At 45.3% G+C, this 27,251-nt stretch overlaps 12 protein-coding genes across 12 annotated transcripts; 6 read left to right on the top strand and 6 right to left on the bottom strand.

The window, feature by feature from the left end:
• Positions 1-1,573: 1,573 nt before the first annotated feature.
• On the top strand, positions 1,574-3,158 carry TGAM01_v203900 (exoglucanase-6A precursor; the record flags this gene model as incomplete). Its single annotated transcript, XM_018809574.1, has 4 exons — positions 1,574-1,668; positions 1,728-2,111; positions 2,164-2,411; positions 2,470-3,158. The coding sequence occupies 4 exons, from the start codon at positions 1,574-1,576 to the stop codon at positions 3,156-3,158; spliced, it is 1,416 nt and encodes a 471-aa protein (XP_018657263.1).
• A 370-nt stretch (positions 3,159-3,528) lies between these two features.
• On the bottom strand, positions 3,529-3,918 carry TGAM01_v203901 (hypothetical protein; the record flags this gene model as incomplete). The annotated part of the gene is made up of 2 exons (XM_024549307.1): positions 3,529-3,849; positions 3,907-3,918. The coding sequence occupies 2 exons, from the start codon at positions 3,916-3,918 to the stop codon at positions 3,529-3,531; spliced, it is 333 nt and encodes a 110-aa protein (XP_024405892.1).
• A 653-nt stretch (positions 3,919-4,571) lies between these two features.
• TGAM01_v203902 (glycosyl Hydrolase Family 88) lies at positions 4,572-5,585 on the bottom strand (the record flags this gene model as incomplete). Its single annotated transcript, XM_018809573.2, has 1 exon — positions 4,572-5,585. One exon carries the CDS (start codon positions 5,583-5,585, stop codon positions 4,572-4,574), a length of 1,014 nt encoding a protein of 337 aa, XP_018657262.2.
• A 752-nt stretch (positions 5,586-6,337) lies between these two features.
• TGAM01_v203903 (allantoate permease) lies at positions 6,338-8,127 on the top strand (the record flags this gene model as incomplete). The annotated part of the gene is made up of 5 exons (XM_018809572.1): positions 6,338-6,643; positions 6,701-6,978; positions 7,033-7,548; positions 7,615-7,826; positions 7,886-8,127. 5 exons carry the CDS (start codon positions 6,338-6,340, stop codon positions 8,125-8,127), a joined length of 1,554 nt encoding a protein of 517 aa, XP_018657261.1.
• A 306-nt stretch (positions 8,128-8,433) lies between these two features.
• Positions 8,434-10,208, bottom strand: TGAM01_v203904 (hypothetical protein; the record flags this gene model as incomplete). Its single annotated transcript, XM_018809571.1, has 3 exons — positions 8,434-9,202; positions 9,264-9,404; positions 9,457-10,208. The coding sequence occupies 3 exons, from the start codon at positions 10,206-10,208 to the stop codon at positions 8,434-8,436; spliced, it is 1,662 nt and encodes a 553-aa protein (XP_018657260.1).
• Positions 10,209-12,777: 2,569 nt separating this feature from the next.
• On the top strand, positions 12,778-14,536 carry TGAM01_v203905 (hypothetical protein; the record flags this gene model as incomplete). The annotated part of the gene is made up of 6 exons (XM_018809570.2): positions 12,778-12,829; positions 12,885-13,163; positions 13,236-13,516; positions 13,574-13,692; positions 13,745-14,129; positions 14,219-14,536. 6 exons carry the CDS (start codon positions 12,778-12,780, stop codon positions 14,534-14,536), a joined length of 1,434 nt encoding a protein of 477 aa, XP_018657259.2.
• A 457-nt stretch (positions 14,537-14,993) lies between these two features.
• Positions 14,994-16,832, bottom strand: TGAM01_v203906 (beta-glucuronidase; the record flags this gene model as incomplete). Its single annotated transcript, XM_018809569.1, has 7 exons — positions 14,994-15,500; positions 15,588-15,793; positions 15,854-15,891; positions 15,947-16,009; positions 16,067-16,504; positions 16,560-16,659; positions 16,727-16,832. 7 exons carry the CDS (start codon positions 16,830-16,832, stop codon positions 14,994-14,996), a joined length of 1,458 nt encoding a protein of 485 aa, XP_018657258.1.
• Positions 16,833-17,872: 1,040 nt separating this feature from the next.
• TGAM01_v203907 (heterokaryon incompatibility protein) lies at positions 17,873-20,133 on the bottom strand (the record flags this gene model as incomplete). The annotated part of the gene is made up of 2 exons (XM_018809568.2): positions 17,873-19,103; positions 19,163-20,133. The coding sequence occupies 2 exons, from the start codon at positions 20,131-20,133 to the stop codon at positions 17,873-17,875; spliced, it is 2,202 nt and encodes a 733-aa protein (XP_018657257.2).
• Positions 20,134-21,027: 894 nt separating this feature from the next.
• On the top strand, positions 21,028-21,394 carry TGAM01_v203908 (hypothetical protein; the record flags this gene model as incomplete). The annotated part of the gene is made up of 4 exons (XM_018809567.1): positions 21,028-21,036; positions 21,093-21,145; positions 21,199-21,267; positions 21,325-21,394. The coding sequence occupies 4 exons, from the start codon at positions 21,028-21,030 to the stop codon at positions 21,392-21,394; spliced, it is 201 nt and encodes a 66-aa protein (XP_018657256.1).
• A 1,821-nt stretch (positions 21,395-23,215) lies between these two features.
• TGAM01_v203909 (cellulase) lies at positions 23,216-24,472 on the top strand (the record flags this gene model as incomplete). Its single annotated transcript, XM_018809566.1, has 1 exon — positions 23,216-24,472. One exon carries the CDS (start codon positions 23,216-23,218, stop codon positions 24,470-24,472), a length of 1,257 nt encoding a protein of 418 aa, XP_018657255.1.
• Positions 24,473-24,914: 442 nt separating this feature from the next.
• Positions 24,915-25,762, bottom strand: TGAM01_v203910 (hypothetical protein; the record flags this gene model as incomplete). Its single annotated transcript, XM_018809565.1, has 3 exons — positions 24,915-25,113; positions 25,167-25,446; positions 25,525-25,762. 3 exons carry the CDS (start codon positions 25,760-25,762, stop codon positions 24,915-24,917), a joined length of 717 nt encoding a protein of 238 aa, XP_018657254.1.
• Positions 25,763-26,286: 524 nt separating this feature from the next.
• On the top strand, positions 26,287-27,240 carry TGAM01_v203911 (isoflavone reductase family protein; the record flags this gene model as incomplete). Its single annotated transcript, XM_018809564.1, has 1 exon — positions 26,287-27,240. One exon carries the CDS (start codon positions 26,287-26,289, stop codon positions 27,238-27,240), a length of 954 nt encoding a protein of 317 aa, XP_018657253.1.
• Between the last annotated feature and the right edge of the window lie 11 nt (positions 27,241-27,251).

Raw genomic sequence — 27,251 nt, forward strand, 5'->3', positions numbered from 1 at the left:
AAAATAAATTAGTTTAGTTAGTTAATTAACTAAAACTAATTTAATTAGTTAATTAGTTACTAAAAACTAAATTAGTTTTAGTTACTAAACTAAAAACTAAAAACTAAGAACTAAATTTACAACCCTGGTTATAAGCACTTCTGTCGCCGTAGGCAGTTATAAACATCAAAGCACCGCCTTAATCTAGGAATGCTAGATGAAATAACTGACCGAGCTGCCGATGTTTACTACTCACCTAAATCTAACTCAGCCAACCATTCCTTTCGTTCCATATCCAATCCACATTCACTGCAACAAATCTTTTGCAGACTACGTAGTACCAGATCTGAAAATCAGTAAATTACGCCTGTTGACTAGGTATCAGTCCCGATTAGCTTCAATCCAACATTTAGCTTTCATTTTCGCCACCTTTTCTCCTCTCACTCTCCCCCTCTTTCTTTTTCTTCTCATCTCCTTTCTTTTTGGGTGAAGAATTTTTGAGAGATCATTTGAGACACGAATATTGATATATAAAATTCAATTTGGTAGGAATTACTGTTTGATCAATTGAAGGGCACTGAAGGTCTATCTGCATACTTTGATAAAGTACATAAGCTTCCCAGAAAGAAAATATAAGACTCTGTCACTCGTTGCTTGAAAATTTTCTCACCACAGGTAGTCGATGTAAATACTGTATTCTATAGAGATAGTCCTATATCGTTCATGGCCAGTTAAAGAAAGAATGAAGCGTGTAGTTGAAGCCGTTTACATCACGTCTCTTCTCATAGCCTCAATGAAGTCGATGCATAGATTACATATGCGTATCTGCTTATCTTCAATTATATTAGAATGCAAAACCTTTACTCAACGCATGCGATCTCAATTCGTTCATTAAGCTCATTTCCAGTGACAAGACAACTGTGGCTATAGCTAGCTTGTTGCGAAATGCACATCTGTGTTACTTAGCCTGTAAAGTTTATGTTATTTTAGCGTTCGGCGAAATATCCATGCATTCTGAAACAATTGTCCATGCCATGGTATTAGGAGATCAATCAATTAGCCACGATTATTTGAGCCTAATACTATTGCGTATATTTCTCTATACTCAATTAATAACTCTATGTTTGCTACAAAGGGAAGTTCATGCCTTTCAAAGCGGAAGCCTAATTTATTAGCCGTTACGGATGGATACGCTGCACATGATGTGATAATCCTACAACAAGCATCGAAGAAATGGGACAGCATACAGCAGAAAACACAGCAATCTTGATTAGCCGTTACACGAGGCTGAATTATGTATGCCAGACTCCGTTAGTATTAGAAATTGACGGCGCATTCTACCACCTTATTTAATGGGTAATTTATATTGAAGTGGGGCGAACATTCATTAGCCGCCATTGAAGGCTATACTTCATGCCTTTTGCAAGCTCAGTAGAATTTACCCTGTCTTCCCGAATGCAACATTGCTCGGATGACGAATCTAGAAGAGCATGAACGATCGATATAAGATGGTAGTAATTCCCAAAACTCACAACTTTGATCTCCAGCTAGTTAACCATACACAGTCTTCAATACATTCTGTGACCGTATCAACATGGCGGGACGTGTATTTGCTACTTTGGCTACTTTGGCCGCATTGGCAGCCTCTGCCCCTGTCGTAGAAGAACGACAGGCTTGCGCTACCGTTTGGTGAGACTGGATCATGTCATGTTCCAATAGGTCTATACATACTAATGCCAATGAAATAGGGGACAATGCGGAGGCCAAGGTTGGTCTGGAGCAACGTGCTGTGCTTCTGGTAGCTCGTGTGTCGTCTCAAACCAATACTACTCGCAATGTCTTCCTGGCTCCGGAGGAGGTTCGAGTTCCTCTACAGTCGCTTCCTCCACCCGTGTGTCAAGCACGACAGTTAGGTCAAGCTCGACGACTCCTCCACCAACCTCGTCTACAGGGTCACCACCTCCAGTTGGATCAGGAACCGCCACTTACCAGGGCAACCCATTTTCTGGAGTCAACCTCTGGGCCAACAAATTCTATCAAGATGAAGTTACCAGCTCTGCAATTCCCAGTTTGTCCGGAGCCATGGCCACCGCTGCAGCGGCCGCTGCTAAAGTACCTGCGTTTATGTGGCTGTAAGTGCTTCAGAGATCCTAATAGTCTTACAAATGCTGACTAGCGATGTAGGGATACCCTTAGCAAGACCACCCTGTTGAGCTCGACATTGGCAGATATCCGTGCCGCAAACAAGGCTGGAGGCAACTACGCTGGTCAATTCGTTGTATACGACTTGCCTGACCGTGACTGCGCCGCTGCTGCCTCCAACGGAGAGTACTCTATCGCGAATAACGGAGTTGCCAACTACAAGAACTACATTGATACCATTGTCGGCATTCTGAAGACATATTCCGACATTCGGACCATTCTAGTCGTTGGTAAAGCTTTTCTTTCCTGGAAGAGACGTTGTATATGTGCTGATCTGTCATTATTTAGAGCCTGACTCTCTCGCCAATCTTGTTACCAACCTCAACGTTACGAAATGTGCAAACGCTCAGTCTGCTTACCTGGAATCCATCAACTATGCTATTACAAAGCTGAACCTTCCAAACGTTGCCATGTACCTCGATGCCGGCCACGCAGGGTGGCTTGGCTGGCCCGCCAATCAGCAGCCAGCGGCTCAGCTGTTCGCCAGCGTGTACAAGAATGCCTCATCACCCCGAGCGGTTCGTGGATTGGCAACCAACGTTGCCAACTACAATGGATGGAACATCACTTCTGCCCCGTCATACACTCAAGGAAACGCCGTTTACAACGAGCAGCTGTACATTCACGCTTTATCACCCCTTCTTGCTCAGCAGGGCTGGAGCGGCGCTCAATTCATTACCGATCAGGGTCGCTCCGGCAGGCAACCCACCGGACAGCAGGCGTGGGGTGACTGGTGCAACGTGATTGGCACTGGATTCGGCATTCGCCCTTCTGCCAACACTGGAGACTCCTTGCTTGATGCATTCACTTGGATCAAGCCCGGTGGTGAATGTGACGGAACCAGCAACACATCTGCGACACGATACGATTACCACTGCGGCTTGTCAGATGCTTTGCAGCCGGCTCCTGAGGCTGGTTCTTGGTTCCAGGCTTACTTTGTGCAGCTTCTTACCAATGCCAACCCTTCATTTTTGTAAATCGAGATTAGCTTAGCTGCTTCTATTTTCTTTAGCCACTCATTTGCTTCTTGATGAGTCTTAAAAGCCATGTACACTAATGTGAGTGGCAATTAGTCTTGGACAAATATACGGACACTTTCCAATTTTCATGTATTGTAAGACCTGCGTGACTTCGAACTTCTTGATGTTTGTGGGTTATATATACCACTTCTCCCAATACATATAACATGTTCGAAGACAATATCATAAACCATCGACATATACAATGCTATATGACACTCAGACAAACCCGTATAAAAGAATAAGAGTAATTAACCATTCCTTGTGTATGCCTATTTAACGGTTGTATAATAGACATTCTGATGATTTCGATACTTCTTGGAACATCCTATGCCAACCATTTTGCACTTTTCGGTTGGCCCTCATTGAAAGTAAAGCAGTTATAGCCATCGCCTACTTCAACCGTAACTCCCGTAACCTCATCAAGACAATTGTTGTCACTGTAGAACGCTACATTCTGTACATTGTTGTCAAACTGCTCGCCCCGGTATTGAGAGCTCGCAAAGGACGCAGTTGAGCTTGTACAGTCTCCTGGTTGAACGACTGTTGTTTCAACTACTATTCCGCCTGCGCAATTTGCGTTTGTGTAGGAGTTGAATAGAACTGGATTCTGAGCGAAAACTGCGGAGCAGGCGGAAAGAAAAAGTATCTAAAGATAAAGGTAAGATAAAAGAAGGATGTTTGCAGAGTTAGCTGGGTTACGCACAGTAATCTTCATTTTCTTTAGTTTGCGAGAAATTGGTCGGGCTTTTGTATGAAACAGATGTCAGGATGATCTTGATGCCTCTTTTCAACCGCTGCTCAGTCCAAAAGGACTTTGCTTTATAGACTTTCCGTAGGCCTCCCTGCTAAATTGCCTTATCCTAATTCGACAAAGGGGCTACAAATTCCGCATATGAGATCCATATAGTATGTCCGTTTAACGTAGTATTCTTCCAAGAATCGGTATATCTAATGTCTCCGAGTTTCCATAGGGCTGTAAGTAGTGCACAGGGATTGAGATACTTTGACGTCGCATTAGCAAGGATGAGTTAATTGAATGGAACTTTTAGCCATTTAGGCAACATGCATTTCCTATAAGAGGGATAGCATTGGTATTAAAACATGCTAGATGAAGAAGCATAAGGAAAGCGAATCTGTATATTTAACCACAGAATGATTTTAACTGTCGTCGATAATTGTGTAGTAGGGAAGCCAAAAAGAAAATACGGAGTAGGAATGATCCACCGCTTCCCCCTCTTTGCCCTCGGTTCAACGAAGATAAGATGAGTAAACAAAAAAGGGTGATGAATGTTAGAGCTTCGGAGAAATAAGTCATTTTCCTTTGAAAGGAAAAAGGCGTTGTTGTTAAATTAAGTTCTTATAAATTTCCTATATGAAGACTTTCAAAACTTCAACCAGCGCTAGAATTGCCATTGCCTGGCCATAGGGCATAGGCGTGATCGGAATCTTTTTGTAAAACTCCAAGTTAGATCCCATGCCTGTTCCAAAGGACGTGTTTAGTAATTGCCCATCTGAACTGATGTTCTTCAAAACGCCTTGTACAGCTTTGAATGCGACTTCCCGATGGTCCGACTGAATAAAACGCTTCCTATGCCCCTTCAACAGACCGAAGGCGAAACCAGCTGTTGCACTAGATTCCACGTACGACCCTTCTTCTTCCGAGTGGTCCAATAATGTGCGCCAAAGCCCGCTTGGGGCTTGCAAAGTTTTTAGAGCCTCGCATTGTGCAGTGAATGCAGACTTGAGATGGATATGAAACGGATCGTCGGAAGCTAGATCTAACAATTCGAGGAATTCCGGGATAACAATAGTGAGCCAGCTATTTCCGCGCGCCCATCTTGCTGACGCAAAGTTATGGCCTCCGTCATTGAAAGTCCATCCATGGAAAAAGAGGCCCGTCTTGGTATCAAACAGATACTGAAGATGGAGTAAAAACTGATACTTTGCTTCTTTCACGTAGTGGGGGCGACCCAGCACCAGTCCGATTTTGGCCAAAGGCAACACGGTCATCATGAGGGTATCATCCCATAACTGTTGGTCATTTTCTTCCAGATATGTAATGTGTTGCATGCCTCCAAATTTGGTTCGCTTCAAGTCGTGATATGCCCATTCCCCCCAGCTGTCTAACCAAGGAAAGTAAGTGGTATTTCCTGTCTTCTCATAAACGTAGGCCAAAGTAAGAAAGGCTGCCATAGTGTTGATATTCTTTGTCGTGCCGCCTGAGTCAAATCTGTTCTGGAACCAGTCTTCGATTATCTGTAGATATTTTGCATCACCAGTAATCTGGTAGTAATGCCATATCCCATAGAGGCCAATGCCATGCGTCCATTCCCAATCGTTCCATCCTTTTGTGTCTATAACTCGGCCATCTGCGAGAGTCATAAGAAACTCTCCAGTCTCATCTTTGATGTTGACCAGGCCATGGATCAGAAGTTGTATTGTTGAATGTATCTGTTTTGCATCAAATTCAAGTGCTGTAGAAGACATGGTTCGTTGTGCCTCAAGATGGCTATGCAACATTGATTGGTATGACGTAGAAGTGTGGGCGGTGAATAGAGCTGCTACAAATCGGTGACAGTTGGATATCAAAGGGTTATTTCATGGAATACTGAGAAAATAACGCGTAGCAGCAGCATGCCTCCTCGGGAGAAAGTTACCAACATCGGCTCGGCACATTTTACAGCGAGCGATGGATACACGTAGAATGATAATCCGGGGTATTAGACTTGGCGGATGGGAATTGCCCCGCAGCGCTACAAGCATAACAGTTTACTCTATTAACCTAGTCTCGTAGAGCAGGTATTTGGCGGCATCCAATAGCAACAAGACTCTCATTGGTGGATTATATAGAGAGTTACCTACATCTTGCCATTGAGGTAGCATACCTCGTCCTTCGGTGCGAATAGAAGCGAGATTTTCACATGCGGCTTCATTCGCTCTACACTAGATCTCGTTTTTAAAGCCGTAGCTAAGGCAATCAGCCGGTTGTATTGCAACCCCGATGCTGATCACCTGCTGAGGGGAAACTCTTGGCATTACTCGGCGGGCCGTGGTAGAGTTGAATAAAGCATCGCATTAACCTATCTTATCAGGCGCACAACGTGGGACAGCCGGAATCGAGCTCTCATTTCAACATGGCGCCACTAAAGCTGACTCCTAGTATCAGCGAAATTGAGAACAACATCAATGCAACATTGTCAAATACGGTTGAGAAAGACCACACTGATTACGAGCAAGTTGATAAAGAGCTTGCCAAATACATTGCAGATGCTAGAATCACCATTAGCCACGAAAAGAATGTCGAGTTGCGTCGGAAAATCGACCGACGTATCCTGGTGGTTATGGTATTGACCTATTTTTTGCAAGCCATCGATAAGGGTACAATGTCTTTTGCTTCTATTATGGGTATCAAGAATGACACGCATCTGAGTGGGCAAGATGTAAGTTAAGTCATGCCACTATGTAAAACCATCCTTATTAAGTTGTCCGTGCTATAGTATAACTGGTTGACAACTTGCGTCTTCATAACGATCCTCGTCGTGGAATACCCTCAAAACTATATACTTTCCAAAGTTCCGATTGCCAAGTATCTTGGCTTTAACATTGTTGCGTGGGGTTCGGTCTTAGCCTGCACTGCAGCGTGTACGAACTTTACAGGACTCGTCGTAGTGCGCACCTTACTTGGCCTTTTCGAATCAGTTTGTCAGCCATCATTTGTTATCCTCTCTTCAATGTGGTACAGGCGGGAGGAGCAAGCTGCTCGTGTTACTTATTGGTTCGTTTACGGCATCGGACAATAAATGCGAAATGCTGACATCTTTGAACCCAGGTACATGATGAATGGCGCACAGCAAATCGTCGGTGGCCTCCTCGCTTACTGTTTTAGTCTTATTAAGACTGGGCCTTTACAGTCGTGGAAGTGGCTATTCCTCATCTATGGGGTGATCTCCATCATCTTCGGGCTTTTTGTTGCATGGTGGATGCCTGATTCGCCTATGCGAGCTAAATGCTTCAGCGAAGAAGATAAGACGCTCATGATCGAAAGGGTCCGAGACAACCAGACGGGCATTCAAAACCGAAAATGGAAGAAGTACCAGTTTATTGAAGGCCTGAAAGATCCCCAGATCTGGGGCTATTGTTTGATTCAATTCTGCACTACTTTACCTACATCGGGGCTGGGCGCTTTCCAAGGCATCATTATCGAAAGTCTGGGGTTCACAGTGCTACAGACCCAATTGCTAGCCATGGTGCTTGGATTTTATATCATCATCGTACTCCTGGGCTCAACTTACTTGGTTAAACTCACTAACCAAAATCTATATATAATGGGCGCATTTGTAATCCCGTACGTGTCCATTAATACATTCAAACGATGAGTTGGAGAAAGAGGGCTAATTTATGTGCGATATAGATCTTTCATCGGCACCATCTGCCTCATGACAGTCGCTCTAGATACAAAAAGTCAAAAAATTGGACTGGTGGTCTGTTATAATATTACCATGTCATTCTGGGCCGCTCAAACTCTAGCATTGTCTCTGCTATCGCGAAATATTGCTGGGCAGACAAAAAAGAGCGTTGCTGTCGCTCTAAATTTCATCTTCTGGGCTACAGGCAATGCAATTGGTAAGCAGCAAGAAAGAGCATGAGCCCAAGTTCAACTCTGACGCTAATCCACAAAATAGGCCCTCAAGTATTTCTTTGGTGGAACGCTCCTCGATACTTCATTGCTTTTGCCACTCACCTTGGATGCTATACTTTGCTTGTTATTGTGATCATCTCCTTGCGTTTTTACCTAGTGTGGGAGAACAAGAAACGAGATAATCTGGCGGCTGCTGGAGTTTATCAGGCGCGAGATGAGCGAATGCTGCATGCATGGGAAGATTTAACGGATAAGGAGAATGTTAACTTTCGCTATGTCTTTTAACGACTGGCAAGTTTATTTCTGGGCTTAGTTTGACATAAAATTTTTACGTTTCTTTCCTCTTGACGCCTTCAGCAATTGCAATCGCTATATAGTATCACAGGCCGCGGTATAGAATTAGCTCAATCAACTTTTAGCTAGTACATCATTTTGGAACCAAGTAAAGTTGCTCTGCGATCACAGCTACTAAAGCAAATTTGAATCCCTTTAATATCCTGTAGCTTAACAATTCAGACATCGTTCACTTCTATAAACTGATCGCGAAAAGTCTTTTGGAGGCCAATTATTTACAATCTATTGCACCTAAACTTAGGCATTCATTTCAGCATCCTCACCCTGCCAACCCTCAGTCGTGTTCTTCTTCATGCGAACAAATATAAGATCAATGATGAGACCGCCAACAGCAAAGCCAATGGCCAAGTATGCTGCAGCTCGGTATCCCTTCAACAAGTTCGTGGCGTGCGGGTCAACATATCTTTCAACAGTCCCAGCGAATCCCAGACCAGTGCTCATTCCATAAGTGAAAAGCATACCAATAAGTGAGCCTGCGGCGCCCTGATGACGTCTTGATACGCCGCTACTTGCAATGATCTGTCCTGCTGCGAATACCATGTCCCCAGTAAAGGCCACGAGAATCATTGCAGGAAATATCATGGCCCAATAAGTCTGGTGCACTGGCGTTGTTGCGAGGAGGATATTTGTCCCTGCCGCCCCTACACACCCGGCTGCGACAAGGAACTGGGCGGGCATTCTAGGTACAGCCCACGCTGCCAAAAATGCTGCACCAACGCCGCAGATGGCCATTGGTATCCACACGCAGCCTAGGATAACAGCCGAGTAATGGCGGATGTTGAGAAGGAAGACCACTACGTACCAAAGGTAAATTCCAAGGCTCATGAAGATGAGGAATAGAACCACAACAATGGCACTGAATGATGGCGCCTTCCAAATATCAACTGGTAGTATGGGAACTTTGGCATATCTGGCTTCCCACAGTATAAACAATGCGAAGTGAAGTATGGCGATAATGAGCAGAATGTACTCGTAGGGTTCATCCCAACCAACTACAGGTGCTTGACTGTGACGTTTATAAGTAAGTTGGGTACCTACAAAAGGGTACAGGACTACGACTGACTTACTTCCATACAATGTTGAACAGGATCAGTCCGCCAAGAGCCAAGTAAGATCCAACCCAATCGATAGAGCCTGTGGGATCTAGAGGGAGATCCTCTTCTATGACAAGAATGGCGATTCCATACACGACGAGCCCGAGAGTTGCACTGTGGATCGGTCAGTAAATACATTCCCCCTTGCTTGGTATGCCGGGCTTACAGAAAGAAAAACAGCCAAGTCCAATGAAGCCACTGTATAAAGATCCCGACAATAACGCAGCCTCCTGCTCCGCCCACCGGGCCCATAGAGGCAAATAAAGCAAGGGATAGATTTCTCTGTCGACCGGGAGGGAAGGTAATAGTCAACAACGCAACAGCATTCGGCACAATCAACCCACCGCCGATCCCGGCCAGAGCTCTCATGATGCTGACACTAATAATGGTGCCTCCGTAAGCGGCTGTGGCCATATTCCAAAATACCCACCATGCACATCCAATCGTTAAGAGCTTCTTATGCCCAAATACTGCACCGATTCTGCCACTCACGAGAACGAATGAACCCTGAGTAAGAGGATATGAAGAGGCAATCCAAGCCGCTTGGGCCGGCGTTACGCCGAGAGAATTCCCAATGATACTTGCACTCACTATACCACTGCCAAAGTCCATCATCTGGACGAGTTGCGCGAGTACAACAACAGTAATGAATGCATTAGCACGCTTTTTGGAGAGAGTCGGAACACGAGAAACGGCCCGTTCTAGGCTAGAATCGGTTGCTTCCATATCCGCGTGAGCATTTTCCGAGGGGCTAGAAGACATTCTTTGCTTTTTCTCGTCGTCGTTGGAAGCCACCTTAGTCACTCCTAGATCTCCTGGCAAGTTTTCGAGGTTCCTTTCCTCGGCATACTTCGTCTCTAGCCGTGTTGAAGATGAGTTTTGAGTGCCAACTTGGCTTTCTGGGTCCTTTTCTATCATGATGCTGATGTGTCACTTTATTGAGCGAAATAAGATGAATGTAAAGACTGGTAGATGATAGAGTAGAAGTGCAAAGACATTATCTGTCGAATAGGCTATGGAAAGAAGCTTTATAAAATTCTATCTGTTACATTTACTTCAACTCTCCATTTGTCACAAATCGCAATTACTTGCCGCAGGACGGATAAAAGAGAAGTCGATGGGTCACATCCTAGATTTGCTAAGAGCTGAGGTCCAGCCGCTGGTGCAGCCAGCAAGGGGGCCATACCACGTTCCGATTACGCCATGCCCAAAATACTTTCATATGACAGTCAGGAATTCGTGGCAGTACAAGAGCAGGTTTGGTGGGCCGAATATGATTATAAGTGAGGATACGGAGAAATATCGCCGAGGGGGTCCATTTCGATATCACTGATCTGTGTGGCGCTAGCTGTGGCACGAATGGTGGATGTAGCATAGTCTTCATCATACTACTCAGTAAGCTCATTAGTCTAAGATGCATCCTATATTATAAGGGGATCTGACTGAGTGGGGTGCAGAGCAGCCCTGCAGCCAGAGAAGGAAATGGGTTGTCCGCAATCTTACTTCCATTCCAGGAAACCACTAGTGGTGCCACAGCCGTTGATTCATGCGTTATGGTCATTTTGAATATACTCTAATTACCCTGTGCTGTGCCTATTGGGGACATTTTCTCCTATCTTTGGCCTGTTCCCAGAAGAAAAGACCTAAGATATAGGAGAATGACTATGGCAGTACAAATCGGGGAGTGTTGATATGTTGGAAATTGCTAGCAATATCTAATGGAAGAGTATAGCTGTGATGTTAGATGATACATTCCCGAATTACAACTTCGTCGTTAACGAATACCATGAAGCCGCCATATACGATGCATCACAGCACATGATATGTAAGAGTAATCTACGTAGATTATTATCTTTGGAGCAATCTTGAGTGTAGTAGGCAGTATGCAAGTCTGGGGCGATCAAACTATCAAAAACGAAGAGGCCTCTCCAGTCGGGTCACAAATTGGTTCTTTTCTCTATCCATCTCTACTTATTTTGCCTAGTTGATCGTCAATTTATCCTCTTTACCTGAATTCTGGTTTAACAAGATCAGCAGTCGTCAATTTACTGTACATTCATCTAACAGACCTTTTGAAGCTACCCTCTGTGAGGAGCGATCTATGCCTGTATATATGTTCACGTTCCTACAGTGGTAATCATTGTAAAGTTTGTTACTATGATAGTGTATACTACATGTCATCATTAGGCCGTTTGTTATCAATTTTGCAACAATGCTGGTTGACTAAGAACAGGGAAGTAGTTAAACTGATCTCAAAATTTCATATTAGCGTTCTCCTATCGCTAGATAATGCCTAAAATAACCCAAGCAAAAGGATCAAAACCGCTGGGTGACATGAAGCTTATATAGAAAACAGCAATGCATATCGTTCATTTACAAGACCTTTATCGACCCTAATGTACATGTCACAAACCAGCTGAAGTAACTAACGCCTTCAATCTGGCATAAATAAGAAGATATGCTTGAGAAGAGCATAACTGCTCAACGGAGGTTACATCTCTAAGTCACCACTTCTGCTATAGCTACTGACTTTTAATGGGCTTAACACGTCCTGGAAACGTACTTAGTAAAGCGAGATTTTTCTAATTGGCTACAACACTCGAGGTTTTAGGCAGGAACCTAGAAGCTATTGCAACCTAAAACTGTTCCTACAGGTACCCAGTAAAGCCCCGCCATTTGCTTCAATTACAGTAGCTGGCATCAGAATGCTGAAGGGCGGCTTAGGAAAATCCACACCCGGTCAGACGAAAGGTGAGCGTTATTCAATATCCTGGATCTCAGTCCAATACTTACAGTATCACATCAAGTTTCTTCAAGTTTTCGCAGCGGCAAGAGTTGCTATAGCTATGGCAATATCAGGGATGTGTACATTGTGCTTCGTGTTGCTCGACTCTTACGTCAGAGCAAGCTATATCCTGATTTTTTCCAGGCCTACTCAAGACACTCAGCTCCCTTGAGTTAACAAGTACATGGGGCGAGTTAAGACGTGGGCATTTTGTAAAGCTATCTTTGAGAAGCGGCGTGTACTCTGTAACTCAAATTTGATAGCACGAAACTATAATCCACGTGAGCATTTTAGTTGCAATGTCTCTCTTTCAGTTGGTTGCGGACCTTTGCTGCATCATCTAGTATTTTCCCAAATAGTAAATTATGGTTGGGTGCAATTTTCCCCTTTCAGTTAGGTCTGGGCACCTGAGATTGCTATCGTAAGCGGACGTCACGCCAATGCTCTTGATTACCAACTTGAGATTTTGCTATATTAGGAACTAAGTCCATGTAAAATCCAGGAGCTTACGGAGACTTTGCATAGATCTTCAGATATCCTCTGCCATCGAACCTTGCGCACCCTTTAGCGTGCAGGCCAATCTGCATGTCACGGCGTCCAAATTACGCACGTCTTCGTCAATCCGTATTCTTTGGGCTAAAGCTTAGTTCCTTCTACTTTGAGCCGATAAGAGCCAATTCCACCCTCTAATAATCTTGCTACATGGACTTGATTAATTCTATCCAGAAGGGAGCCGAGATGAAGTACCAACCAGGTAAGCCAAACCAATCCTGAGACTGATTGATATCTTGTGGCTGATAGTTTCTCAGACACCTCTTTTCGCTTCATTGCGATTCAAAGCCCGGCTGCTGCGAAAGACCCTACAACTAGACGCTTGGCTCGATCGCATGCAATTAAGCAAGCTATTAGAGCAAAGCGTGAGCTTCAAGAAAAGCAGAGTGCTAAGTCTCCTAGCATAACGCACGAGAGTCCACACAGCAACACGGCCGATTCTCCATCCTCCACTACGTCAGCACTCTCTCTTTCGAGTAAATTATTCGACCTGCAAACTATCGACGCTTCGAGACTAAAAACATTGATAAAACAGAGTAAGCAACACATACATGTTGGCCGTTTCTCTCGAGATGTATTAGAATGAACTTAACAACAATCCCCGGCAGACTCGGAAAGACAAGCGGCTGAGCCTGTGTTCAGCTTGAAAGAGGACGTCGTCGAGTTTCAGGCATTCGAATCGGTCTTTCTTACCGGCGTTGATGACCCTGCACTGTTGAATGCTGTTATGCTCACCTTCGCACTTGGAGTGACCGATGGAAATATTAATCAAGAATGTCTCGGATATTTGAATAGAGCAACCAAGTCCATTCGCGAACGGATGGATCGTCCAGAGAACGCTGCTTCGGTGGCAGTCATGGGAGCCATTTTACTCCTCGCAGGCGTAGAGGTCTGTAGCCACCGACTAATGCCATGCGAATGATCTTATACTAAGTCTACTGAATAGGCTCGACTGGGGATGCGCTCCCAAGTTCAATTGCACATGAAAGCAATACACCAACTGCTCCATTTATGCAGTGACGAAAATATCTACTTAAATGGCAGTATCAAACGTGCCATTTTCTGGTAAGTTATGACAATTATATAACATAGAGAGTTTGCTAAGACGGTCGCGTAGGCAAGACTTAAACTGCTCCGTTATAGCTGGATCTCCTCGACTATTCGATCACACGACATTTGTTGAACTAGAATGGAGAAGAGATCCATTCACTCCGAATTTCTATACTCTTGCACCCGGTTTCCGAGCACGGGCTCACTTATTTGGTGATGAATTCATTAGAGTATTGGAAGACACATATGCGTTGCAATGCATTCGAGACTCGCCCAACTTTGGTTGTCGTGACACTGGAGAGATGATGCGATACGATAGCCACCAAGGATCGGTTCAATCAAGACTTATCAACTTGCCAAAGGATTCTGTGTTTCTGGAGTGCTGTCATCTTGCGATATACATCTCGGCTTGCCAGCTATGCTCAAAAGCATGGAAAGCTCTGTCAATTCCTGTTAGTGCACTGCACCTCCTGCGCTTGATCCTTGTTCCGTCTCGCGTTTGAACTTTTCGGTGAAGAACAATACTCACAAAGCTCAATAGGGTCATCTGTCAATTGTGTTACTCGAAAAACTGCAACAAGCAGATATAAATGGCGTTTGGGACAACGACCCTGATTTCTTCCTGTGGCTCCTATACACCGGCGGAGCTTATCTGGCTGCCGGTCCAACACGCTCAGCTTATATTGCGCTTATTAACCAAAAGTTCTCATATGGATCTAGGAGTCCATACACTTCATTGTCGACAGTTCTCCACATATTCAAAATGTTCGTTTGGTCAGAGGAGGCGTTCTCGGCCGAAGTCGAAAGATTCTGGGCAGAAACCAACAAAAAGAAACGGGGAACATATGATCGAGAGTAACTAAAAAAGAAAAAACTGCATAATCCTCGTTTCGATACCTACCTAACAGGTGCTGTCAGTATGAACGCAGGCGTTCATAAGCGCCTAAGGAGTTAACGGCGTTTATATGATCCCCAACTATGAAGGTTTATGGCAAGATAAATAAGCCGAACATGATGGTTTCGAGTATGTTAACGCCTCCGCCATATCATCTGCTCAATATTAAGCCAGACGAGATAAGCTAATTATTGTTTTCCAGGCTCGGTTGCGCTTCCAAGAGATTGCATTACACGCGATGCCACATTTAATGTATAATGCGGACTTCCTCCGCCACAAATCTACATAAATATGTTTACTGTACATATGCTGTTCTGAAACAGTTAGTTTTATACTAGGAACGCCGCAAAACCCGTGTTTTCTCGTCGTTCCAATAAGAGGACAATTAGGATGACGATTGATACACGTGCCACTAGTTCTTCTAGTATATTGACCGATCGAACGTAACGACAACAGCTTCTGTAGAGGGAATTGTCACTGTGGCCTCCCCTTTCGAAACTGGTAGTGCCTCGAAGTGAGGCCGACCAGATTGCGCAAGTCGCCCCCGTGTATAATTCCAGCTAAGTCCACCCCACGATATGTCAGAATCGGCGCTGGCTCCTGGTCCAAGAAGCCTCTGTACTGTGGCGCCTCTTGATCCAGAAGGAATGCGTAGTGAGACTTTCTGGCTTGGCCGAGGGTATTGAGTGGTAGAATTCCACTCGTCAAGGTTAATCAATACGTATTTGCTCAGCTTGGAGGACTCATAAACGCCATACGCAGAGAATTTCCACAGCTCAGGTCCGAGGTGAATAGGGAGAATTTGGACTTTGGGATTATGGCCAATAATATCTGCTACGACAATTTGGCCGTAAAGCGGTGGTCGGACGTAAGGCTGCATGTTTCCTGTAGGTACAGGCACCCAACCCGTGTATCCAAAGGTGGTGCCCTGTATTAGATTAAATCGAGAAATATTCTGTTCTTCTAGTCAGAAAGCCCCGCCTTTGCAAGTGAATTATTTATAGGACTCACGTACTAGAGACATCCCATACATGAGATAGTCGATCAACCATAACGAGCTGCCGAAAACACCCTCTACCTGACTCATGAGCAGGTTGGTATAATCACTATTCGTCTCTCCCAGCAAGAAAGTGACATCTGGATAGTTGGTCTTCAAGTACTTGTTGGCAGGAGAGTAGATGCTAAGATTAGCCACAACAGCCGTGTGGTTCATGAAAGTCTCTAAGTGATGTCAGCAGCATGTTAGGGTGGGCGAACAAAGCCATCAACGTGTGAAATTACCCTGGAGTCTGACCCAAGCCTGGTTACCAGCCGCGTAACTATATCTGAGATTAGCTGGTGTGTTGTTGAATTGGCACGCAGTCTGTCGCTTACTGATGCAGAGACACTGATTTAACATGATGGGTTAAATCGATACCTCCATTGAACGCATTTTGCCTTTGTTGCAGTTAGTCTCCGGTTTGTTTAAATATGACATAGGGCGTTGATGCTAACGTGGTGAAAGTATTGAGTTCCGCGTTTGCAAATACAAGAGCCTGGAAGAACCTTTGTTCGTCTAGGCCGTACGAATTCCCCTTGAGGACGTTGTCTGAGATCGCATCGGCGTATCTGGTCCACTCTTGGAGATAATCGTTGACAGTATATCCACAAGGACGAACAGCACACGGATAGAGATCCACTTCATTGCCAATCTCAAAGTCGATCAAGTTGCCTTTAAGCGTGTTCATTACGCGCTTGCAGACTTCCATTGTGTTGTCAAGTCCCCAGCTGGCATTGTTTGCAAGATTGGCCTGGAAGCTCCACAAGGATCCCGGGAAGTTGTTGAAGGCCTCGAAGTAAACTGGGCCAATGTATACTGCCGACGGAATGCCATTGGCGCCCGTGTCTACCTGAATTGATAGTTCTTGGGACGCATTGTAGTAGGTGCGATCTCTGTTATCTAATATTAAGACTTTGGGTATTTTCTAATTGGTAATGTTGAACTTACGCAGATGTACCACCCACTCGAATGTACGGGCGCTTCCCAGTCTTTGTATATAAAAGATTTAGAATATCGCGAGAAAACAGGTTGGGGTGACTATTATTTCCTATAGAAGCTTACTTAGCATTGATAATCATTTTAACAATTATATTTCGAGCTTCGAGAAGTATTACCAGCAAAGTCAGGTAGCCAATGCGCCGGAAAAGAGAAAGAAGCGAAAGCATGGTCCACGATTTGGGAAGCGCCAGAGGGAACCGCGTCAGGAGCCGTGACTTTCATTGCGGAACCAGGGGCCGCGACCACTGCTGGAAGGAGAGGAAGTGCCGCTAGAAGATTGTACCGTCTCATTTTCAACAAACAGTCGAAAAACTCAGAGCGGTGTTAGATGAGATGTCACTGGTTGCGGTCTCATAACGTGGGATATGTCAGGCTTTATACCTACGTTGAGCAATCACAGATCTTTATATGCATCAGATCCGAAGCAACCCCAGAATATTAAACACCAAACAAATCATATTGATGAAGACATTCTACCTAGGCAGGTCGTCATTGTAACTAAAACCAAGGAGGTATAAACACTCCACAAACTTGCATTTCGGAAGTTTGCAAATAGTCAATCGAGGAGAAAGCCTGTAGAAGATTACCATAGACGGCATGGTAGCGGTTCTCGGTAGAAATAAAACGGAGTTCGGCAGGATCGCCGCGAACAGGCTAGCAGACAGGACCTGGAAAGAATGGCGGCTTTCGGGCCTCCAAACTCTGGCATCGCAATGAAGTAGGTAGTTGACAAATGCAACCCTGTCTATTCGTCATCTTCAAGCCTTTGGACCTTACATGATGAGGTAAAAAACTGTATTTTCGATAGCTTTGATTGAGAAAACATTTATAGCTGCCTGAACAGTGATTGTTTTTTTCCCCTTGGCAAGCCTTAGCCAATTGATAATACAGCAATGCTCTACAGATGAGGATAGCGTAAACATGGCGGCAAGCTCGCAATAAAGAGACGATACGAAAAGATACCTTCATCAACCCTGTTGCGATATGATAGATGCTGGACCAATAGCACATTTGGAATGACTATCTCAACTTTCAACGCTCAGAATGCAACGCTGGTGTGATGGTAGACTCAGATCGAAGTATTTCCTCCGATTTACCGCGTCCAGCGAAATCAGCCCAATTTCAGGCTCTCACTTGGAGTAAGGCCCGCCAATCAAGAAAACAATTAAAGTTAGCAGCTCGCCAATGCTTTTCACCAACCAGCGGATATGTTGCAACTCAGGAAAGCTACTATTGTACTGCGCTCTACCGCATAGAATATCTCAAATGAGGACAACTTCTTTCCAAGCAATATTCTTAGCGTCTGTAGTCCTAACAGCCTCCTTTAGAACCCTCCCCAGACCGACTCTCTCCGCAGCTTTAGTACCGTCTCCGCCAACTTTTTTCCACTCTATCATCATAACGTGAAACTCCTCGTAATCTCGGTAGCCGTTGAACCTTTTGAAAGGGTGGTCTTCATGCGGGCGTCCCCAGTCACAGTAGTAATTTGCTTCGGACAGAAGTAAAAACTCATAGGACTCTTCAGCGCAAAACTTGGACTTCCATACTTCATCAAGCAAGACGTACCCGCACGTTTGTAAGTCCTCAGTGTACAGCAAAAAGACGACGCGTCCATTTGGCTCCCAAACTGGATCAACAGAGCCATAGCGAAGGTAATGATTCGAAGGTTTCATGAACAGCTGAACTGAAAGCGTCTGAAAGCATAGAGGTTGAAGATAATCGGGAATTTTGGCCAGGTTGAGGCATACGGCAGGTGGCGATGAATGACGAGTTTTATAAGCTGTTATGGTTGGATCAGAGCTAGAGTGGCGACCATAAGGATTTATGTTAGTGGCAGCCTTGGAGTCGTAGCCAATCTCTGAGACTTCATGATATCCGGAGGAAGGCCAAAAAACACTCCCGGCTTTTCCTTCTCTGTTACGCTCCCATACCAAGTTTTCGGTTCCATTTTGGTTTCTATATTTCCAGTCAATCCAAGTGCGTGTTCTGATCCATTTTGTTATCACTTCTAGCTCTTGCTTTAGGTCTGGTAGAGATCCATACGATGCAAGTTCCATGGTATCTCCATTCCACCGCACGGCTCCATGCCACCCAGCCCAACTCCAGGAAGGGAAGCCTTCTTTACGGCTCATTTTCCCAGCCGGCTGCCAGAGAAGAGCCAGATCGAAAATAGACGCAGGGAGTCCGTGAATCATTTCCGATGACAGTGCTTGGCCTAACACAGCGCCCATGCCGCTGAAGGCCTTTAGTGTGTCGGATGGGAAGGTCAAGGTCCTCAAAGTATAAGCTTGTACAGATCGGAAATACATGACTGATTGGGGTTGACCCTCACGGATATACCTGGATGTAATGTCTGGGAATCTGAGAATGTCATCCGGGCCCAATTGGTTGCCTTCATAAACGTCTTCCCCATAGACATGAGAAGGGCAAGCGAAATATAGTTGGTGGTTTGCGAAAATAAGCGCTCGTGTACTAAGCTGCTCTTCTTGATAGCTTCAGAAAGTTAGTCATACCACTACGCACGCGAAAGTTTTCCAAGCAGTAATACGCACGTCCATCCTCGCGATCTATATCTGGCTTGGTCCAAATACGCGCTGTGATTAAAGCGACCCAGAACAGGTAATCCGGGCGAAAGCTCTGAGCGAAATTGATGTACTTGACGAGGATTCGAAACTCCGGGCAGCCCTCTCGAAGCTGCATTGTCTTCTGCAACGAGCAAGACCATCGTCGCGTATCTATATATTGAGTCCATGGCTTCAATATTGGCAACCGCATTCTGTGCATTGTCTTGTAGTATACACAAGCTATCAATCCAGATGTAGCGCTCCCCTAATTGACGAGTAAATAGTATGGCATCTTGAATTGTCGGCGATAGCTGGTTCCAGATGTCTCCAATTGAGCCTTTCGTTCGCAGCTCATTAACATTCTGAGAAGTCGTCTTGAAAGCTATACTATTGCCCCATACATAGCTTAGCGCCAGGTATCGACATGGATATGTCTTGCCAATCAGACAGTTGTCAACAACATCGATCACCATGAATCCATCAGGTAGCTGGGAAGCTCGCGTCGCTTCTATAGGGACGCTTTTGCAATAATGCTCCTTTTCACAAAGCTCAACCCAGTTTTTGACTAGATTTACGTCGATCAACGCATCAGTAATGACCCTTGCATCCCCAATCATAGGCACCTCATCATCTCTGATATGTCTAATGCTGAATTCGAGCTTGTCGACATAGTTGTTCGCTACAAGCCAGAACACCAAACAAGCATTTGGCAGGTCGCCTGATATGGAAGACCAAGTGCCCTGTACTAAAGCTTCATCTTGCAAAAATTTGTCAGTGCCCGGTCCATTAAGAAACGCTTCAGTCAGGAATCGGCAAAGTGCGCAGTCGGTACGCGCTTCGACTTCGACGAACTTGCCCAGTTGATGGACCCGCCGCTCTTTGTAGGGAGATGAGCGGAAGGCTGTCGGGCTCACATCAAAACTCTGACACTTGTCGCAAAATCTTCCAGGTTCCTGCATATCTTGCGCGGAGCAGCTATGCAATCAGCGGAAGTTGAAGAAACGAGCCGCAGGGCTCTGTACGGGGCTATGGGATGGTTCTTGGTGCGGAGAGCCTAACAAGTCCATGACATGCCTGAACAACACACGATAATGGGTGCCCAAGTACGATCGCTGCCCACTCCACTTATGGAGTAACATGGCGAGCTATTGGCGCTGATTATCGCTTGCGGGCGCTAAACTCCTGTTAACCGCAAAGCTATATCCGACTTGTCCTCTGTATTGCTCTGTAGTGCTGGGTATACGGAATTGTGTTTCGCGGTGATTCGTTTATCAACGACCATTGCCACCGGTGACGTGCAAAGAAGCCCCCTTTTTTGCAGCTGAGGATTCATGGACAGCAGGCGGCAGGGTTGGACTCAATTAGATGCAGCTTGACTCGCATGAAGAAATTTCTTGTTACAACGCACATCTCTTCGGCCAATGGTGTAGCGAGAGAAGAGGGGCGAAGAGCGCTGCGGGACACGGAACCAGCAAGCGAGTTCCATCTACAAGATCCATTGGTTGCTAGATGCTGCACGCTGCTGCATGTATGAACAACAGCGCCTGAATGCTGCCGAATGCACCTATTACTGCGCGCTACATGGCTTATTGGCGCTGCATACTGCCACGTAGTATATGGTGCTGCCCAATGTGGCTTGTAGGAATGGATAGGGAGCCACGTCAATAACACTCCGTATTACCTGGTCCCTCAATTTGTGGATAGCGCATTTTTGAAGCAAGAGTTGAAGAATATAAAGAGGGCATTACCAAGACTTCTACAAACACTTTTTCTTGCGCTGCAATTAACACCGTCTCCTATCAGTCTTCGCAAACATCTCTCCGAAGTTCCTTCTTCCTTATCAACAATTCACAATGGCAATCGTGAGTCTGCCTAATCACACCCAAAGATTCTACGGCAACTAACATTATAAAAACAGCAATCCGTTCAAGTACGACCTCAAAAGGCTACCATCGCCGACGAGATTGAAACGTACGATAATATGCACCTTGCAAATTGGCAAGTGAAGCTAATTACTATTATAGTTATATTGAGTCTCTGATTGGCCAAACCGTTTCTACTACCGCCTCCATGGTGCCTGTTTTCTCTTTCCGGTGAGTGGAGATGTCTCTCGATCTTGGGGTGAGAAACTTGGAGCTGACTTGAAATAGAACAACAGAAGAGAATGTGCAGAAGATCAAGGAGAAGTTTGGCGACCAAATCATCGTTGATGTTGTGTAAAGTCACATGGGAAATTCGACAATCAGATACGCCATCAACTGTTATATGAAGGCACAGCCGTCATATGAGAACGAGCAGTACGACAATTCACAGCGAGATATATAATATCTGGGGTTCAACAGGACAGAGTTAGATAGGGATGCAGAGAGTAAACAGAAACTCTACTGGTCATCGGCAAGATACATACAAAAGCGATATAAAAAAAATCGTACTGAAATAAATATAACGTATATGCACCATGTCCTCGCAGCTCTGGCTCACAGATGTGCTTTTGCCCCGCTTATGTGATCATGGCAGCACCCCTCTTTTGAAAGTGTTTCTGCCGCTTCAGCAGTCAAATCATCATTGGACTGTGGGAAAGAAATCTTCAGCTTTAGCGTATTGCCTCTACACAAGAGGCGAAAGAAGTCTGCTTCTCTAAAATTTGGCTTTATAACTTGGCTTTGGATCTGCACTGCCCTGAGCCATTTATATGCCTTTTTATTTATTCAAGAGTGTGTCGTTGTTTGCCGAGTCTTGGGTAGAGCGGTCTGACTACCCCTCTTCTCCAAGGATGGCGGGGTCAGCTTCGGGATAACTCATAATTTGTTGGAGCGGTCTATTTAAGATTAAAGGGCCGGCGTTGATTGGCGTACGTCAGCCTTCCGGATCGCATCCAAATCTCTATTTATTAAGGGGGCATCCAACTTGAGGATTCTATTCTCAATCAGGAGACCAAAGGAATTGCAGGTTCACCAGTTATCCTGAGCCCCTCTACGTAAGCACAAGCATTGCTGAAAACACTATACATCTCACAGCGGTGCCCCTATTGTCATCCATATCGATATTATTGCCGCCATTGTTCTTGAAATGTCATACGACAAAGGGATATTACTTGCGTGCTAATATTTAAAATATATCTCGTCATCAAAGGAGCCGACTACGAATTATATGGCACCAGATATATGAGGTTGGCTTACACATTAAGGCTGTTGAAGAAGTAATAACCGTCAGGCTATATAATAAAATAATACGCTGGACTCTATCGCTTCATAGCAGCATATTGAACCTTATTTGGCTGAATCACCTTTTCGTGAATTGAGTCTAGTGGGGTCCGTTGCATCGAGGCTTTTGCCGACCGGCTATAGCGCAGGGGCGAAACACGGACTGGCCATCTCTATGTAACCCTGCTAACGTGATGCCACAGATTAATCTGGCAGTATAGATTCCCCTGCATATAGGAGTGCGCGGCTGATAGATCATGGTGCACCTTGTAAGAGCCTCAACGGCGAAATAGGTCTCATTCAGGCTCAATCAGTACGTATATTGCCTATCACAAAACATGATAGCCTGGATATTTTAGACTCATTTATCTGACTTTACACTTCAGGTGGTTATTCCTTTGCAGGGATATTATGGAGAAGAATTTCAGGAACCGCGAGATGGCTCCTTGGGGCCAGGTTGTTGAGATCTTTAGCTCAGATTCAGATAGATGTTGGCACGGACTACTAGAAGTATAAAGTCTACTGAGCAGCCCAGACAATGAGATGTTGATGGAAACAGTACCAATCAAAATACATTCATTGAACCACTAGTTCCTTCTCTCTTCCACTGCAGAAAAGAACCTCTACAGTCCCTCGGGAAGGCTTTGTACTGCTCAAGTTTCGAAACTGAGAGCAAGGCGGACTGTGATACGCCAAGGTATGTGTTTCTTGTAGCTTGAAAATGTTCTTCAGCCAAAGCCGAGTTCATACGGCTTCAAAACCCACTCAGCTATTAGAATAAACTCTTGCTTACCATGTATACCAGTGCCGCCTTCATCCGTTCGTTCCTAGATTTACAATGAATAAACCAATGGGCCCGTTGCTACTCGCTGCCACGCTTATGGCAAGCGGTGCTATCGCACAGACACAAAGCGTTTGGGGACAATGTGGAGGTACGGGCTACAGTGGCCCAACGAACTGTGCTTCTGGTTCTGCATGCTCTACATTGAATCCCTATTACGCCCAGTGCATTCCAGGCGCAACCAGCTTCATTACCTCGACTACCTCGACCAAGTCTCCTGGTTCTGGGTCAAGCACAACCTCTTCAGCTTCTCAACCAACAGGCTCTGGGCAGACGCGATTTGCTGGTATCAACATTGCCGGGTTCGACTTTGGCTGCACAATTGATGGAACCTGTGTTACTTCACAGATTTACCCGCCACTGAAGAATTTTGGTGGTACTAATAACCACCCAGATGGTGTCGGCCAGATGCAGCACTTTGTCAACGATGATAAATTAAACATCTTCCGTCTACCTGTTGGATGGCAGTATCTTGTTAACAACAACCTGGGTGGAACATTGGACTCCACCGCTATTAGCAACTATGATCAGCTTGTTCAAGGCTGTTTAGCCACTGGATCGTACTGTATTGTCGATATCCACAACTACGCCCGTTGGAATGGCGCAATCATTGGCCAAGGTGGCCCTACAAATGCTCAATTTGTCAGCCTTTGGACGCAATTAGCAACTAAATATGCGTCTCAGTCAAAAGTCTGGTTTGGCATTGTGAACGAGCCGCATGATGTGGATATTAACACTTGGGGTCAAACTGTGCAAGCCGTTGTTACTGCCATCCGTAACGCCGGTGCCACAACGCAATTCATTTCACTGCCAGGAACCGACTTCCAGTCCGCTGGAAGCTTCCTCTCCGATGGCAGCTCTACTGCCCTGTCCCAGGTGAAGAATCCTGATGGTTCGACGACAAACTTGATCTTTGATTTCCATAAATACCTTGACTCTGATAACTCTGGTACTCATACAGAGTGTGTCACCAACAACATCGCTACCGCGTTCCAGCCTGTCGCCACCTGGCTTCGCCAGAACAAGCGCCAAGGTATTTTGACGGAAACTGGTGGCGGCAACACTCAGTCATGCCTTACGGACATGTGCCAACAGAACCAATTTCTCAACCAAAACTCCGACGTCTTCCTCGGCTACATTGGCTGGGGTGCTGGCTCATTTGACAGCACTTACGAATTGACCTTGACACCGACCCAAAACGGAAACACTTGGACTGACACTGCTCTGGCAGCAGCTTGCTTTTCTCGCAAATAGATTTCAGGAGATTGCAGGTGCAGTTAGTCATTCCGTGTCTTTATTGTTTATTTTCTTTTATTGCACATAGTTTTTATACTTGCTACTTTCTGGTTCGCACTATTTGGCATTAGAAAATGTGAATATTACACCGATCTCTTCAACTACTTAGTATTGCTCCACATGTGCTATAGACCTGGTTGAAACCAGCCACCATGGTTGTAGAGTTTTGCCCAGTGTGCGCCTACTATATGTGCCATTATACCATCCTCGCCCATTTGACCGTGACGGTACACAATTGATACGATCCATTAAATCTATATTTAGGCTCCAAACCACGTAGCACTGTTACCTAATCCTCTTGAACAATTCTCTTGGCTACATTTTTCATTGTTTCTTGAGGAACAAATCTGTACGCACTAGAATACATCACACAGATTTTATTATTATAATTATATCACTTCTAAAGCTGCATCACGACAGCTTCATGTACAACTGCATCGGAAAAAGAAGTGTATCCTTGTCCCTTAACGAATGTCGCGTTCCAAGGTCCCTGCTCTTTCTGGTCAATCAGTTGACTGTAAAATACGCCGTGCGCATCGCCGTCAATTTCGCCGTAAACCGGATCTCCATCCAGTTTGCGCTCATCAGCATAATAAAACCTGTATAGCCTCCGTTAGAAAACAACCAGATTTGTATTTCTGCCATAACTCACTTGTATCCGGATTCTTTGTGCTCTTCTGCGAAATAATGCACCAAGTGTGCCGCGCCAGCCTTTCCAACGCCTTGGGATAACAGTGGTCGTACGACCATGAAAGGGAGTTTATTTCCGGTATAAATGAACGTCTTTGACGACTGCTGAGGTAGCTCAGCGAAAGATTTAACAGCCAATTGCGCCGCAACATACGCAGACACAACATTGACATTGTTATCGGTTTGGAAAGCTGCAACTTGTTCCGCAACTGTTAAAGAGCCCGCCAGCGCAAACGAAGAAGCTAATGAATTAGCTTGAAAGTTAGACTTGCCCTTTGCTTATCATTGAATATCTATCGCGTGGAAATGACGAGACGCACCATTGTATACCACAACGCTTGGATGTCCAAGTTCAGTAATAACTTTGGAGAAAATATCCTCAACTGAGGTTGGATTAGAGAGATCGGCTTGAATCTGGAGATAATCCTTTTCACTTTCCGAGTCCTTCTTTGTGCGGGATACTATTGCAACTTTGTAACCCTTTGCTGCAAATGCACGAGCAGTGGAGGCCCCAACTATGGGTCCATAGCCCAGGATGAGAGCAACGTTTTGAGTCATAGTGAAGTAGTGTGTCAAAATCACGTAGAATACCAAGTAAATGGTGCCAGTATCGTCTTTTTTCATCTTACCTCGTGCTTCTTATACTTCTTATATCAGCGATATATCTAATTGGTCGGAAGCTGGCGTTCAGCTATCTTACCAATCAGCCCATGGTTCGCTCCGGAAATAGTTGCACTCATTTTGTAATGCCTTGAATACCTAGTGCAGCAGGTCCCTATTGCTGCCGCGACTCCACTTCATCCACTAGTCCCTTTCTGAAGCTTGATGGGCCTCTTCTGTTGCTTCAGAACTTCTGATGAAGATAATGGTGATGATGTCGGAAAAAGTTTCTGGCCTTTACACAACAGAGGAGATGGATTTTCGTTGACGCAAGAGAGTAGATTAATAAGATAATATATGATTAAAGTGCTTTTCACTCGGATTATATATAGGCAGACGATGGGGACGTGGGATATGAAATTGAACTGAACATCATCAATCTCTCACTTCTCAAGAACTTTACTACTACAACTATAATCAACATGGTTTTCACCAAGCTTATTATTGCTGGAAGCACCGGCTTAGTGGCCGACCAGGCGATCCGCGCCATCTTGGCCTCAACCAAGCCCAAGTTCGATGTCACTATATTGACTCGAGCCGATAGTGGAAAGGCACCAGCATCCATACCAGGCGCAAAAGTTGTTCCAATCGACTACAACGACCATAATGGCCTTGTGAAGACTATTAAGGGGGCTGATGCAATCCTATCTTTCATCTCTGGCCCTGTGTCTAAGGCTGTCGACCGGCTACTTCTCAAGGCGGCACAGGAAGCTGGGGTTCGACGCATTTTCCCATCGGAGTACACCTTGGACATTCTGCATCCTAAGGCAGTGAGTCTCCTGACCGAAGGCGGTAGCTGGCCCGACGATACTTCACCTGTTGTTACTGCTCGGATATTCACCTCCCTCGCCAAGGAAGGGGGGCCGACGAGCTTTACGACCCTTATACCGTCTGCCTTTATGGATGGGTGGTTGGAGGGAACTTTTGGCTCGTTCGATCCCAAAAATCGCAAAGCCACTGTTCTTGATAGCGGAGACCACTATTTCGCGGGATGTTCACTCCCCTTTCTCGCGGCTGCTATTGTTGCTGTTCTTCAAATGGACGAAGAGAAGACTAAGAACAAGCGCATCCCCATTACTGAAGTGCGTGCGACCATGAACCAAGTGGTGGATACGTACGAAGAGCTCCTCGGCGCCAAGTTCCAGAGAGATCGAGTCACGACCCAGGAATTGCTGAACAAGAGGAATGCAAACCTGGCTGCTGGAGCTCCGTTTGTTGCACTTTTCGACAGCATCATCGTGGGTGCATTTGATGGAAGTGGAGCGGGCGACCCCGAGGGCGGCTTGGAATTCGACGGCGATGGCTTTCTTACTGTGAAGAGGAAGACCCTCAAGGAGCTGACCACGGAAGCTCTCAAGAAGATTGGAGCCCTCTAAAGGAGCTAATA

This window comes from Trichoderma gamsii (assembly GCF_001481775.2).
Source record: "Trichoderma gamsii strain T6085 chromosome Unknown Scaffold_11.2, whole genome shotgun sequence".
Classification (NCBI taxonomy): Eukaryota; Fungi; Ascomycota; class Sordariomycetes; order Hypocreales; family Hypocreaceae; genus Trichoderma; species Trichoderma gamsii.